Source organism: Oncorhynchus keta, chromosome 2, assembly GCF_023373465.1.
Source record: "Oncorhynchus keta strain PuntledgeMale-10-30-2019 chromosome 2, Oket_V2, whole genome shotgun sequence".
Classification (NCBI taxonomy): domain Eukaryota; kingdom Metazoa; phylum Chordata; class Actinopteri; order Salmoniformes; family Salmonidae; genus Oncorhynchus; species Oncorhynchus keta.
In genome coordinates, this window is record NC_068422.1 from 44,984,275 (window position 1) to 45,000,329 (window position 16,055).

At 42.9% G+C, this 16,055-nt stretch overlaps 2 protein-coding genes across 2 annotated transcripts in view; both read left to right on the top strand.

Annotated features, from left to right (window-relative positions):
• Positions 1-16,055, top strand: part of LOC118401088 (serine/threonine-protein phosphatase 2A 56 kDa regulatory subunit delta isoform-like) — a 633,889-nt gene that overhangs the window by 233,022 nt on the left and 384,812 nt on the right. The gene's annotated exons all lie outside the window — the stretch shown is intronic.
• Positions 1-16,055, top strand: part of LOC118401128 (tight junction-associated protein 1-like) — a 130,467-nt gene that overhangs the window by 96,387 nt on the left and 18,025 nt on the right. Inside the window, 3 exon segments of the mRNA XM_035798397.2 lie at positions 7,217-7,283; positions 15,207-15,314; positions 15,493-15,576. Of these exon segments, the coding sequence (XP_035654290.2) occupies positions 7,217-7,283; positions 15,207-15,314; positions 15,493-15,576 (259 nt within the window).

A 16,055-nucleotide genomic window follows, 5' to 3' on the forward strand; every position in this document is an offset into this window, starting at 1 on the left:
GTTAGAATCTTAATATTACAAACAGAACAGGAGTTATAACCAGTATTAAGAGGGCTTTAAATAGGGCCTGCCCCACCTCCTCCTCCCGACAGTTGCTGTTTCCAGTTGATAATCACCCCAATAATTGTCTCGAAACTGAACCTAAATTATGCCTAAACTAATTTCACACATATAACAACAGATTAAATAAATGAAGTAAAGTATGATTGGAGAGAATGGGTGAGTTGAGCGAGGGGAAGCGAACAATGCAGAATTATGTAATCACCAATTGGGAATGAAGAAAAGGGCGGGTCTATTCAGATTTCTTTCTCAAAATGGTATGTACCTTATATCAGTCCATCAAATCCAAACTGTCTTTATCAGTTTACTCTGGCCTACGTGGAGTACGTAATTTACAATGACGAGAAGACCAAGACGAAAGCACATGCCGCGTTAGCGTTGCTCCAAAATCTGACTGAAAACTACTGACGGTGGGGAAGAAATGAATCGTGACGTCTGATTATTCATCTGATTCTGAGCCTCAGCCTGAACCTACACCTCCGAGGCCTAAGGGCAAAACAATCGAGAACGTTGCGCCTCGAAGATGCGCCCCACCACCAAATGAAACGGAGAGATGGGAAAGAGGAAGAGACGGCACCTTGGGATAGAACAAGTCAGTGACGACGCCATGGGCCGATTATCAGCACAGAATGTCACCACTGAAAGAGCAGGTAACATTAGCACTGCATTCACCAGTTTTCGTTGTTTGTGACATGAGCTGCCAATAATTGATTATTATTCATAATGTGCTTTTGTACTGATTTTCACTTTTATCAAGCACACTTGGCACTTATGTTTAGGCTATTGAGGTTTTCATCGCTTGGCTGCGCGTCTTGCTGACCGTGCATGTTAGCAGTATTATTTTCCATTTTTGTTTGTATAAAAAAGCGGTTACCGCATTCCAACACTCGTGTTCTGTTTCATAGTTGTAGCAATGGCACTCCACAAATAAAATGCGTTGAACTCTTGAATTTAAAAATATATATATATATATATATATATATATATATATATATATATATTATATATATATATATATAGTCTACAGTAACATAAATTAATAAAGCTATTGTTATTTTTTTTTTTTTTAAGGGATTCTGATCCAAAGTTAAAGGTTAAAGAAAAAATACAAAAATTAAGCACAACCAAATGATTATTTTGGGATGTTTTCACTCACGAGACTCCCAGTTACACAATAAATGTTCCTTTTGTTCCACTAAGATTATTTTTATATCCAAAATGCCTCCGTTTGTTTGGTGCGTTATGTTCAGAAATCCACAGGAAAGAGCGGTCACGACAACTCAGACAAATTTCAATTAGTTTCCGTAATGTCCACAGAAACATGTCAAACGTTTTTTATAATCAATCCTTAGGTTGTTTTTAAAATACACTGCTCAAAAAAAAGGGAACACTTAACACAAATGTAATTCCAAGTGAATCACACTTCTGTGAAATCAAACTGTCCACTTAGGAAGCAACACTGATTGACAATAAATGTAACATGCTGTTGTGCAAATGGAATAGACAACAGGTGGAAATCATAGGCATTTAGCAAGACGCCCCCAATAAAGGAGTGGTTCTGCAGGTGGTGACCAGACCACTTCTCACTTCCTATGCTTCCTGGTTGATGTTTTGGTCACTTTTGAATGCTGGCGGTGCTTTCACTCTAGTGGTAGCTTGAGACTGAGTCTACAACCCACACAAGTGGCTCAGGTAGTGCAGCTCATCCAGGATGGACCATCAATGCGAGCTGTGGCAAGAAGGTTTGCTGTGTCTGTCAGCGTAGTGTCCAGAGCATGGAGGCGCTACCAGGAGACGGGTCAGCACATCAGGAGACGTGGAGGAGGCCGTAGGTGGGCAACAACCCAGCAGCAGGACCGCTACCTCCTCCTTTGTGCAAGGAGGAGCACTGCCATAGCCCTGCAAAATGACCTCCAGCAGGTCACAAATGTGCATGTGTCTGCTCAAACGGTCAGAAACAGACTCCATGAGGGTGGTATGAGGGCCCGACGTCCACAGGTGGGGGTTTGCTTACGTTTAGCATTTGCCAGAGAACACCAAGATTGGCAAATTCGCCGCTGGCGCCCTGTGCTCTTCACAGATGAAAGCAGGTTCACACTGAGCACGTGACAGAGTCTGGAGACGCCGTGGAGAATGTTCTGCTGCCTGCAACATCCTCCAGCATGACCGGTTTGGCGGTGGGTCAGTCATGGTGTGGGGTGGCATTTCTTTGGGGGGCCGCATAGCCCTCCATGTGCTCGCCAGAGGTATCCTGACTGCCATTAGGTACCGAGATGAGATCCTCAGACCGCTTGTGAGACCATATGCTGGTGCGGTTGGCCCTGGGTTCCTCCTAATGCAAGACAATGCTAGACCTCATGTGGCTGGAGTGTGTCAGCAGTTCCTGCAAGAGGAAGGCATTGATGCTATGGACTGGCCCACCCGTTCCCCAGACCTGAATCCAATTGAGCACATCTGGGACATCATGTCTCGCTCCATCCACCAACTCCACGTTGCACCACAAACTTTCCAGGAGTTAGCGGATGCTTTAGTCCAGGTCTGGGAGGAGATCCCTCAGGAGACCATCCGCCACCTCATCAGGAGCATGCCCAGGCGTTGTAGGGAGGTCATACAGGCATGTGGAGGCCACACACACTACTGAGCCTCATTTTGACTTGTTTTAAGGACATTACATCAAAGTTGGATCAGCCTGTAGTGTGGTTTTCCACTTTAATTTTGAGTGCGACTCTAAATCCAGATCTCCATGGGTTGATAAATTTGATTTCCATTGATAATTTGTGTGATTTTGTTGTCAGCACATTCAACTATGTAAAGAAAAAGTATTTAATAAGAATATTTAATTCATTCAGATCTAGGCTGTGTTATTTTAGTGTTCCCTTGATTTTTTTTGAGCAGTGTATATAATCGATAATATATCAACCGGAACTGTATTATTCAGTAGGAGAGGGAAAGGCAATGGCTGCCCAAACTCTGTTGCGTGAGCAAAACTCATGCGAACACCTGGCGCAATGTTATCTTTCTGACACCTTTTTCAAATAAAAGCCTGAAATTATTTCTGAAGACTGTTGACACTTTGGGGAAGCGATTGGAAACGGAATCTGGTTGATATACCTTTAAATGGAGCAATGGCAGGCTATGGAACATGGAGTTTTCAAAATAGAAACCTCTTCCTGGTTTGATTTTCCTCAGGGTTTCGCCTGCAATATCAGTTTTGTTATACTCACAGACAATATTTTGACAGTTTTGGAAACTTTAGTGTTTTCTATCCAATAATATTAATTATAATATGCATATATTAGCAACTGAGACTGAGGAGCTGGCCATTTACTCTGGGCACCTTTTCATCCAAGCTACTCAATACTGCTCTGCAGCTATAAGAAGTTAATGGCAGGGGGAAAAATAGCCAACAAAATGACAAGCGTGTACTGGTGGGGGATATGCCTAATCCATATTTTAATGAGACAAGAAACAGTCTCGTGGGCCTTCTGAGTGGCGCAGCGGTCTAAGGCACTGCATCATAGTGCATAAGGCGTCACTACAGACCCAAGTTCGATCCCGGGCTGTATCACAACCGGCTGTGATCGGGAGTCCCATAGGGCGCCGCGCTACTTTGCCCAGTCCGGGTTAGGTTAGTGGAGTTTGGCTGGGGGGGCTTTACTTGGCTCATCGCGCTCTAGCTACTCCTTGTGGCGAGCCGGGCATCTGCAGGCTAACCTCGATTGTCAGTGTTTCCTCCAACACATTGGTGCGGCTGACTTCCGGGTTAAGCGGGCGCTTGTTAAGAAGTATGGTTTGGCTGGTCATGTTTTGGAGGGCGCATGATTCGACCTTAGCCTCCCGAGCCCGTTGGAGAGTTGCAGCGATGAGACCAGATCGAATTTGGGGAGAAAAATGGGATGTAATGCAAAAGAAAATAATGAGATTGTAAAGCTAATGTCATTATGAAGTGAAATGGTATTGATCAGTGAGGTTCCCACCACCACACTGAGAAGGGTTCTAGGCTGACCTTGTGTGCGCCTAAGTTGAAAAATGTAGGCGCACACAAAGAAATTTAGGAGCACAATGAAAAATAGTCGAGGTAATAAAGCTAGAATCTTTAATTTTTCAAGGCACACTGGTGCTCCTAAACAGCAAAATATTTAGGCGCTTTATGTGAGTAAAATTGTAGCGCTGTAGAGCCCTGCTTAGGAAACTAAAACTCTGTCAGAGGCAGGACACAGGTCTGCAGCTAATGCTGGTTAACAGAACTTGGAGGGAAAACCATTTTCCGATTTGATGTCGGGTGATAATGTTTGCCATTCTGTTTCTTATGCACAAGATGTCTTTTTAAATCGAAAAATATGTTGCCTCCATTTGAAATCATTTCCAATACATTTCCCATATCTTTCTTTATATGTAAATGTGCCATTTTGTTTTTATTTTGCGGTCAACAAGTATATGGAAAAACAGCTTTTTCATTTACTGTTCATATGCACATAGAAATGGTTTTGCTCTGGGGTGCAGTAATGTAAAAAATGCACAAAATGTTTAAGTCAAGATTCCAGGAAAAAACACATGGCTGCTTATTTCATATCCTGTGCGGGTGTGGGTGTGTGTGTGATTCAAAAGCAATCATCCCAGTTTATCTCCAATCAAGAGGCGTCTCTTCCTGTTTTTTTTGGTCAGAGCAGCCAGTCACATTCAATTATCCCTGCAGTGTTTCCATCATAAATCGGAGCATGAGGCTACATGCCTATGCGGGATGCGCTGGTCCATCTGTGTGTCCATACTAGGTGATCACACATTTCAATGCAGCCTCATCAAAGGTAATGGTTAAATTGGATTACCGTTGTTTAATGAGTATGCTCCACTCCTATGTCCTATCTGATTATCACCGAGCAGCACCATTACACGGATGCTTTTAGAGATCACTCTGCATGGAAAAAAGGCTCTGGGAATGAGAAGCCAATTGTTGTATTTACGACTACAATTTTACCCAACCCAGGAGCAGCCTTCACATGTGAATTACTCTCTGAGGACTTGATTTAATTTGTTTACGGCAGCCAGACTATTCAATTCGACTTCTTGGTGGATCTATCAAGTGACTTTAATTGCTCTGCCTATTTTCTGAATATCATCAGCTCGAAATGAAATGAATCACTATCCTCTGAACACTGAAATACAGCGGGAGTTTACCACTGTGGTCTCGGTGGGAATCAGTGAGCTTTGCTCAAATGTGTTTATGAATTTTTGATTGGGACAAAGACAGCGAAAATCATCGGTGGTGATTTGCAGTGAACACTTTTTAATTAGTGAGGAATGAGAAGGATGTGCCAGAGGGTAATAAGAAATGCTGGTGTTATTGAGGGGGAAATATGTCAGTCAAAGCCAGGTGTTTTTGGAGTATGAATCCAATTGATACGCAACGGTAGCGCTCATACATATTGGACACTACAATAGCTTTAGTGTCATTGCATTGGGCTTGTAATCAGGGCAAGGTTACACCAGTGTGTGTGTCCTTATGTAATATTGTTCGATCGATGAATCAATAACTTGGCCAGTTGGCCCGGGAGAGGCAGTTGTTGTAACATGTCCACATCTGCATGGCCAAATGAGCACACAGTATGGCTCAGGGCAGAGAGAGGAGATGAGACTAACAGGCTAGAGAGGATGGCCCTGGTGCACGGTGCAGACCTCACTACCGGGGAAAGGATCACAAGCTGCTAGACTGTGGCCTTGTAATCTGTTCTCAATAGGAAGGGTGACGGGCAGAGTGCTTTGTGAGCATCATCGGTGTGCTTTTTTATTTTTACACTTCTGTTGGATTTTCAGTCATAGTCCTGAATAATATGCTCTGGGGGTTCTGTGAGATGGGGTTTGAACCATACAAAGGTTAACAAAGGCAAAATGACTAAAATAACAATGGACAAATTACCTTATTGACAGATTCGCAGGTTGGTATTTATTGTTGTGAAACTTGCCCTGGTGGCAGCTCTGCAGTAGGGTCACTAGCTGGCACAGCCACAAAGTCATAGAATCTGATTTGAAACCTAACCTTAACCACACTGCTAACCATAATACTTAACCCTTAGCCAATTTTGACTTTGCAGCTGGTCCCAACTAGCGGAAACCACTCAGCTCTACTTACAGGGAAAGATGCATGACGATAAACGTCAATCTGTGAAAGATTCATTACACCTTTAAAATACTGATTTTCGAACATTTTTTGGGGTTGTTTCTTTGTTCAAAAAGTCTCACATGGAGTTGACGTGCACGTAATTTCTCATGAGTCACACTCACTGAAAGCAGTGTGCTTTGGTGCCCTGAACTTCCTGATTCCCACACCTCTTTACTGTTGCTCATCATTACACATTGTGAGCGTGACTGATGGTGATTGTGCACCACCATTATCCTAATCAGGGGTTGTAAGCTATTTCTAGAGAACATGAACATCAATACCTGTACAGTACATGACTGCAGGGCCCATCTCATCCATTAAAAGCAAAACTATGTGGAAAATTGTTGCGTTGCCATTTTAGCGCTTTGAATTTCTTCTGCATCATAATTGCATTCGCATAAAATCCACAGTCTCTCATTTTAGTGGAATTTATCTAGCAAATTTAGGAGGCAGTGGATACAGTGGGAAAGTAATTGCCCTTGGCCCTATTGAAATGGGTTTAGTTCAGACTCCTCTCTCCCCTTTCCTCCCATCTCTCGTCATTTGTGCCGAATATCTAACCTGTTGGAAAAACTCTGACGGCGTCATTAAGTGCTCTGAGAAAATTCATACCGCTCTGCTGTTGAATGGAAATAAACAAAACTAAATGTACGGATATGTGACTGCCAAAAGAACAGTGTGCGTACTTCAGGATGTGCCCATTTTCTGGTGCCTTATTGCAACAATAACTGTGGTCTCCATGGCCAGTCTCTTTCATTTATTAGACGACCAGTCTGAGAGGAGACAACGCATCATCTGAACTATGATGGGAGTTGATTGCATACTTTAAATTTTTTATAAAGTTGAAGTGTTTGAAGAGTACCGCAGTGCTACGTTCCGTACCAGTGGGCTCATATCAGTCAGCAGCATACCATCTGTGGATTTTCCGATTTAACCTTTCTATCTGTAGGCACTGCACACTATTAACTGAGACACATTCTGTTTTCTGCTCTTCTCCAGACTGCAGAACAGCTACACTGCCTCCCAGCGGGCCAACCAAGACCTGGAGGAGAAGCTTCATGCCCTGGTAACCTTTCACCTCTTTTCAACTGTCCTCTGACCTGTTTATATATAGGTTCTCATTGGTCAATACCACATTGCATGTACTTCTGGTGACTACTTTTGAAAGGAAACCTTGACGCACAACTTGTACCATAAAGTTACATCTGCAGTTGCTACATACATTTTTGGAATGTTTGAATGAGTGATATGTAGTCTCTACATCCATTTATGTACATATGAATTAATGATATGTATCCATTGATTCTTTAAGAATTAGACTTAGAAATGCCTCATTAGCTTAGTTCAACTGTCCTACCACATCAGAACCCCAAATATATGTTTGCATTACTCCAATGTTTGTAAACATCCCGCTTGGTCTGAAAAACATGGTTAAACTATATTTTTGATATCATGGATGGTCAGTCCTTCCATCCATAGCTCGGTCTATGAATTTGAGTGGGTACATTTCTCCAGCCCCATCCCTCAGCTTTTTCCCGAACAGGGGCGGGGAAATGGCTTTGCAATTGTTTAAACTGTTGATTGCCCTTTTTAATTATTTAATCTCAAATTAACATTCACTCCATTTCTCAAAATATTAATTTTCCTTTTGACCTTACCCTGGTCAAACGTATTATGGAATTGCAAACACCGCAACTTCCAATTGCAGGTTTCTATGTCACTCAGTTTCCCAGTATACCAGGTCAGTGGATCTATTCTGTATTGGGGAAGAGTCTTTCCCATACAGCTGTGTGTGTGCATCTTCTAAAATGCACTCTCATGCCATTATCCCACACCTGTCAGCCATTTATGTTGCAGGATTTGTTTTTGGAAGATTCTGTGGTACAGAGTGCTGCAAGGGATTAGCACGGAGGGAATTGACTTAATTGCCAAATCATTCTATCACGCATGTCTCTGCCAGACCCCTTGGGAAATGGGAAGGTCCACAACTCTGCTATTCCCCGTGGCAGCACACCAGGGATAGATAACCTGTGCTCGCACGCTCCAAACTATGGAATTTATGTGCAAAGAGAGGGACAGTTGTACATATTCCCACAATGGCAAATCCCAGAGTGTCCCTTTCAAAACATGGTTAACTATGTATGATGCTTGTTATAGGTTTATCGGGAGATTCACAATATGACTCGCCAACCATACATAACAATCATGTATTCACATCATCATTGTTTCTCCACTAACATCAATCATGTATTCAATATCAGGACATAAAGTATGTGTCCATGTTAGATGTGCGCTGCTGTCCCCAAATGTCTGATGGTTGTTTGATTAGCCTCTCAATTCAATTGAAATGTGCTTTATTGGGTTGACATACTGATACGTATTGCCAAAGCACAATGTTACAATAGAACTAGTCATTAACAATAAAAAAATCAACAGGTCAAGGAAATCAACAGAATAATACTAACAATGTTAATTGGGAGGGGTGGTGGGAGAGTATTTGTGTGTGTGTGTACTTTATGTCCATTCTTTCCAATCACATTGTCAAAGAATACGTGCCCCCTAGCCCAATGTTGTTTTCCCATAAAATGTAGATGGAGTGTCAGAATATTTTTTAGATAGATAGACAGACAGACTGACACAGTTGAAGTCAAAAGTTTACATACACTTAGGTTGGGAGTCATTCAAACTCGTTTTTCAACCACTCCACAAATTTCTTGTTAACAAACTATAGTTTTGGCAAGTCGGTTAGGACATCTACTTTGTGCATGACACGTCCTTTTTCCAACAATTGTTTACAGACAGATTATTTCACTTATAATTCACTGTATCACAATTCCATTGGGTCAGAAGTTTACATACACTAAGTTGACTGTTCCTTCAAACAGCTTGGCAAATTCCAGAAAATGATGTCATGGCTTTAGAAGCTTCCAATAGGCTAATTGACATAATTTGAGTCAATTGGAGGTGTACATGTGGATGTATTTCAAGGCCTACCTTCAAACACAGTGCCTCTGCTTGACATCATGGGAAAATCAAAAGAAATCAGCCAAGACCTCCACAAGTCTGGTTTATCCTTGGGAGCAATTTCCAAATGCCTGAAGGTACCACATTCATCTGTACAAACGATAGAGTTCAAGTATAAACACCATGGCAGCATCATGTTGTGGGGGTGCTTTCCTGCAGGAGGGACTGGTGCACTTCACAAAATAGATGGCATCATGAGGCAGGAAATGTATGTGGATATATTGAAGCAACATCTCAAGACATCAGTCAGGAAGCTAAAGCTTGGTTGCAAATGGGTCTTCCTAATGGACAATGACCCCAAGCATACTTCCAAAGTTCTGGCAAAATGGCTTAAGGACAACAAAGTTAAGGTATTGGAGTGGCCATCACAAAGCCTTGACCTCAATCCCATAGAAAATGTGTAGGCAGAAGTGAAAAGGTGTGTGCAAACAAGGAGGCCTATACAAACCTGCTCTGTCAGGAGGAATGGGCCAAAATTCACCCAACTTATTGTGGAAGGCTACCTGAAACGTTTGACCCAAATTAAACAATTAAAAGGCAATGCTACCAAATAATAATTGAGTGTATGTAAACTTCTGACCCACGGGGAATGTGATGAAAGAACTAAAAGCTTGTTATGGAAAGCCTTAATGTTGTTCCCTCTAAGCTTCACTTTTGCGCAGCCGCGCACTTCCTCCAGGACTGCCATGCGGAGACGCAGTAGATTGAACTTCACTGACTTCGCCCATTCATTTGCACTATATAGATCAACTTTTTTTCTGTGCCTGAATCAACATTACAGTGCATTCGGAAAGTATTCAGACACCTTGATTTTTCCCACATTTTGTTACGTTACAACCTTATTCTACAACGGATAAAATATTTATTTTTTACTCATCAGTCTACACACAGTAGTGTGAAAAGTGGAGAGTTTAAAATAAAAATAAAAATTTACGGAAGTATTCAGACCCTTTGCTATGAGACTCAAAATTGAGCTCAGGTGCATCCTGTTTCCATTGATCATCCTTGAGATGTTTCTACAACTTGGAGTACACTTGTGGTAAATTAAATTGTTTGGACATGATTTGGAAAGGCACACATCTGTCTATATAAGGTCCCGCAGTTGACGGTGCATATCAGAGCAAAACCAAGCCATAAGGTGGAAGGAATTGTCCGTAGAGCTCTGAGACTGGATTGTGTCGGCACAGATCTGGAGGAAGGGTACCAAAACATTTCTGCAGGATGGAAGGTCCCCAAGAACACAGTGGTCTCCATCATTCTTACATGGGAGAAGTTTGGAACCACCCAGACTCTTCCTAGAGCTGGCCGCCCTGCCAAACTGAGCAATCGGGGAGAAGGGTCTTCGTCAGGGAGGTGACCAAGAACCCGATGGTTCCTCTGTGGAGATGGGAGAACCTTCCAGGACAATCATCTCTGCAGCACTCCACCAATCAGGCCTTTATGACGGAAGGGTCTGAATACTTATGTAAATGTAATATTTCAGCTTTGTATTATTTTTAATACATTTGCAAAAATGTCAACCTGTTTTTGCTCTGGCATTATAGGGTATTGTGTGTAGATTGATGTGGGGGGGGGAAACGATGTAATCGATTTTAGAATAAGGCTGTAATGTGGAAAAAGTCTAGGGGTCTGAATACTTTCCAACTACACTAGACACTGAAGTAGCTTACCAAGACGACACTAAATGTTCCTGAGTGGCCTAGTTACAGTTTTGACTTAAACCAGGACAATGACCCAACACACCTCCAGGCTGTGTAAGGGATATTTGACCAAGGTGAGTGATGGAGTGCTGCATCAGATGACCTGGCCTCCACAATCACCTAACCTCAATCCAATTGAGATGGTTTGGAATGAGTTGGACTGCAGAAGGAAAAGCGGCCAACAAGTACTCAGCATTTGTGGGAACTCCTTCAAGACTGTTGGGAAATCATTCCTCATGAAGCTGGTTGAGAAAATGCCAAGAGTGTGCAAAGCTGTCATCAAGGCAAAGAGTGGCTACTTGGAAGAGTCTAAAATATATTTCGATTTTTTTTTTTTTAAACACATTTTTGGTTACTTCATGATTCCATATGTGTTGTTTCATAGTTTTGATATCTTCTCTATTATTCCACAATGTAGAAAATAGCAAAAATAAAGAAAAACCCTTGAATGACTAGGTATGTCCTGTATATACACTAAGTAGTGGCCAGTTTATTATGTACACCACCCTGTTCACGAACATGGTTCGCTCCTACAGTCAGTGAGTCACATGGCCGTGCCTTGCTGTATAAAGCAGGCAGACCGGCCTCCTGGGCTTTTCATGAAAGACAGTGTCTAGTCTTTACTGAGAATGGTATGACAAACATCCAGTCAGTGTCAGTCCTGTGGGCGAAAATAGGTTGTTGATGAGAGTCATATAACGGCACAGTACAACAGTGTGCAAAACGGTATCTCAGAACGCACAACTCGTCGGCCCTTGTCACAGATGAGCTATTGCAGCAAGAAGAAGCTGCTCCAGTGGGCACGCGATCACCAACACTGGACAATTGAGGAGTGGAAAAACATTGTCTCGTCCGACAAATCCCGGTTCCTGTTGCGTCATGCTGGTGACAAAATCAGAATTTGGCGAAGTGGCATGAGTTTGTGGCCCCATCCAGCCTGATGTCAACGGTACGGGCTGGTATCAGTGGCGTAATGGTGTGGGGAATGTTTTCCTAGGTCCTTTCATACCAATTGAGCAACATTTCCATACCTGAAGAATTCAGGCTGTTCTGGAGGCAAAGGAGGGTTTGACCCGGTACTAGATGGGTGTACCTAATAAACTGGCATCGGAGTGTATATAGCTGTGATCCTTTGCTGGTGACTGTCATATGGTCCCCTGTCCCCTCTGATAGCTGTGTGACAATCAAAGTCAAGCTGCACTGTGTTACTAGGGAAAGACCAACTATGTTGCTGTGAAACTGCCAACTCTCTGCATGGCATGTGATCTGAGTACAACTACAAGCAGTTTCCCTTGACTGGCCGTTAACCAGAGGCTAGCCCTCCCAGAATGGATTCACACCTCATAGGCCTATTTACTGTTGTATGATCTACCAATATTTTACTGTATGATTTTAGTCCAGCCCTGCTGTCAGTGTAGAAGAGGTAAATTTAGCAAAATAGATGATAGAGGATGAATGGGCTGGTCGGAGCTTTGTGGATGTGGGGGGGGCTGGCCTGGCCCTGATGTGAGGTAATCTCTTTTCACCGGCCAGAGGATTACTCTGCCCAAAACATGCTCTGTCCCCACACTCACTCGGTCAAAGGTGGCCTTTAGCCAGGGGATGGGCAATTGAAAGAATGTCTGTTTTGTGTTGCAGGCTTAAAATAATTTTGAATACTCACATCTCGGCGTGAAACGGGGTTAAAGGGGAAAAGTTTGTGGTAATTGTTCCAATTACTGGTTGTTCTGATACACAACTCAACACATTATTTTCAAAGCGATTGACATACTCCAGACAATAAACACAACTAACTTAGACGTTTTGCCAGTGCTTATAAATTTAACGAGCAGAGTAGGTCGAAATTGAGTACTTCTATTCAATTATAAGTAAACAGATTACAATCCTTGAATCGAGTACTCTCTCAGTCACCCCTAGTCCACAGCTTTAAAATCCTCCTTCCTCATCCTTGGGGATTGCATTATTTTTGTGTGGAGCCTGAATTGATGATATTTCGCAGTTCTTTTTAGAGGTCTATTGATAGTGTGTTTGGGAATAGGCTTGTGAACGGACCACTGTCGAACAGTTGAGGCCCTAAATTGCATGCCTTATTTCAACAAATTCTGACGTGTTGCGGTAGAGGAGTTTGCAATCAGAAACCTTATTAGGCGATGAAGCACTGGCGATCTCGTGTAAAAGAAGAGACCAAAATGTTCTGTCTTGTTTTTTTTCCTGTCTTTCTCTCATTCTCTTCCTCTCTCTCCTCATGCTGCCGATTCGTGACGGGCTGTCTCATCATCAGGCTGCAATCAGTCAAACCTGGGTCTACGCAGTTGCGTTATCATTATTTTTCTCTCCCGACTACCTCCCCCATCACCCCCCTCCGATCATTTATTACTGTTGTCATTTTCATTACTGCTCTGCTTGTTGTTTCTGAATAAGAAGTCTCTCCATCCTCCTGTCTTGTCCTTGCAAACTGCTCTAGATGTCCCGCAGTAGATCATCCTGTCTGTAGCGCTGCTATGGGGGTTGAGGTTGGGGGGAAATAATGTGTTTCTCTAGGTGTGCCTAGTGGTTGAAACTTTACTTTTCTAGTCTCAAGTCCCCCACCTCTCTATATATCCCCTTTTTGAGTTACCGTAGGCTTGTTATGCGCTGCTGCACAAGTGCTGTAGTAGAGATCACTAAGGTGTTTTATGGCCTGTGTCTTTGCCCAGTTGAGCTGCGTCTCTGCATCATAATGAGGCGCTGACTGGCTTCTTTCTGTGTGCTTTTATTTATTTTTCTCCTCAGACTCTCCAGTTGAGAATATACCGTACAGATAATTGTTTCATTTTTGACATGGCAAGCAATGGAGCAGGAGCTACAGTCTGGGTCTCATTCTGTGTAAATGTCTCACAGTAACTCCCTTTCTCACTGATTCTCTATCCTCTCTTCAAGCAGGTGTGATTTAATGTTAGTGACTATACCCTGTCCCTTGGTGAGGATTTGGATCTGAAACAACCGGCTTCAGTTAACATCCAGTAAATGTACAATATGTCAGATATAAGCTGCAGGTAGTGCCCCCCGAACAGAACAGCAAGCCTTATCAGGGTGGCGCTCGGCTGGTGGGTTTACAGGGTGTCGGTGCAGGTCCAAGCCACTCGCAGTGGGCTCGCTGGAGGCTCTAATGAACCTGTGGTGAATATTAATGTATTCCAAATTCTTGTACAATCTGGACCTGCTCTCACTTACAAGCACAAACGCACTACAAGCGCAGGGGTCACAGAATCTGGATCCGCACTCTTAATTGGTTTGGAAGTTCTCCAGCTCGGGTTTGGGGATCATTTGCTGCGAGAGAATGTTCAGAAGCCCAGAGAAAACCGGCGGTTTGTTCTTCCAATTTGAAATGGGGAAATCTTCTTCTGTTAACTCAACTTGACAGGTGTATTGCACATATAGTGTGAGGTCCCTACTGTACCAAGCACAATTTGTAGGCTAAATCTTACTTAAAGGATAGTCACTACAGCTACTCAGGACCACAGGCTATTCCTGTGGTACCTCTGAAATCAGAGACATCTTTTTATATTAGAGAATCCCTTAAATCCTGATTTGAAGCTACAGAGTATTTGATCAATTGTTGCCTGTCATGGCCCTTGCGTAATCTACCAATCACTCACCTAACTGTATGATAACTGAAGCGATTCACTAGCCCTCTAAAAAATACAATTGACATGTCACCTTCCCAGGTGTTTTCTTGAAGTTATCGGTCATTTTTCCCCTAACATATTGCATGGGTGAGTAGGAGAGGGAGTAACTACATATTAGGGGGACTCGGCACAGACTCAGACCCAGAGTCATTTGAGTTCACACTGTGTTACTTCATAATGTGCTATCGATCTGTTTATATAGGACACGTCCTGCGCCTGTGTTTTTTTGTTCTCTAACCACACTGCTGAGCTGAGTGGAGAACAAAAGCAGCAGCCTCCATCTCTGTGCTGCTGTGTCAGCTAGCGGAGAGGATGGAGGAGACATGCTTTAACTTTAATCAATGAGGAAATCACTCCTCGTGTACTTCAGAGGAGGCCGGTGGGAGGAGCCATAAAAGGACTGCGTCATTGTAATGGCTGGAATGGAATCAAATCAAGCGTGTGGTGTTTTGATACCGTTCCATTTATTCCATTACAATGAGCCCGTCCTCCTATTGCTCCTCCCACCAGCCGCCTCTGGTGTACTTACTCAGACAGAGAGTCCAGCAGCTAGTGCACCATTAACATTATTCTCCCCTCCCTATTCTCTTTCTGCAGCTCCGTAAAGTGGAGAGGGACAAGAAGACAATGGACCAGGAGATAGTGGAGCTCACCAACAAACTCCTGGACGCCAAGAACACCATCGACAAGCTAGAGGAGTTGAACGTGGGTGTTATCTCACTGTCCCTCTTTGAGAAATCAAATACCCGATATTAAGTTGTGTATAATGTAGGACCACAGTGTGTGGCAAGATTACGATATTGAGCAGATCAACCACACCGTTCTGCGGATAAAGTGTGAGTTTTGTGTGAGAAATGGCCTTGTTGATTCTTCTCCCTGACAGGAGCGCTATCGGCAAGATTGCAATTTGGCCGTGCAGCTGTTGAAGTGCAATAAGTCCCATTTCAGAAACCACAAGTTTGCAGATGTAAGTACAGCTCTGATCGTTTAGTGGAAATGATTGAGGCTTGTATACAAAACGTATTCCACTTGTCACAGTGGCATTGTTGGAGCTTGAATGTGTTTTGCACTCCGTAGTGACACTCTTGGATGTGGGAGAGGGGAGAAATGGGGAGAGAGCGGTCGCCTGGGTGATTTTTAAAAAAGGTTGCGGAGCTCTTCACATGTTTTGTCTGACCCTGGCGTCCGAGAGGATGAGGCAAAGAGAAAATCAGAGAATCGAAAGAGGATTTTTTAAATGTATTTTTAAGCTGAGGTTTGCCTGCCCAGTTTATCACAGCTTGTGTGTGTGTGTTTGAGTGTTGTACATCATAGCATTGATTGCCCATGTGTGTACAATACAGTGCATTCGGAAAGTATTCAGACATCTAGACTTTTTCCACATTTTGTTACATTACAGCCTTACTCTAAAATTGATTTTTTTTTAAACAAACATTTTTCTCGGAT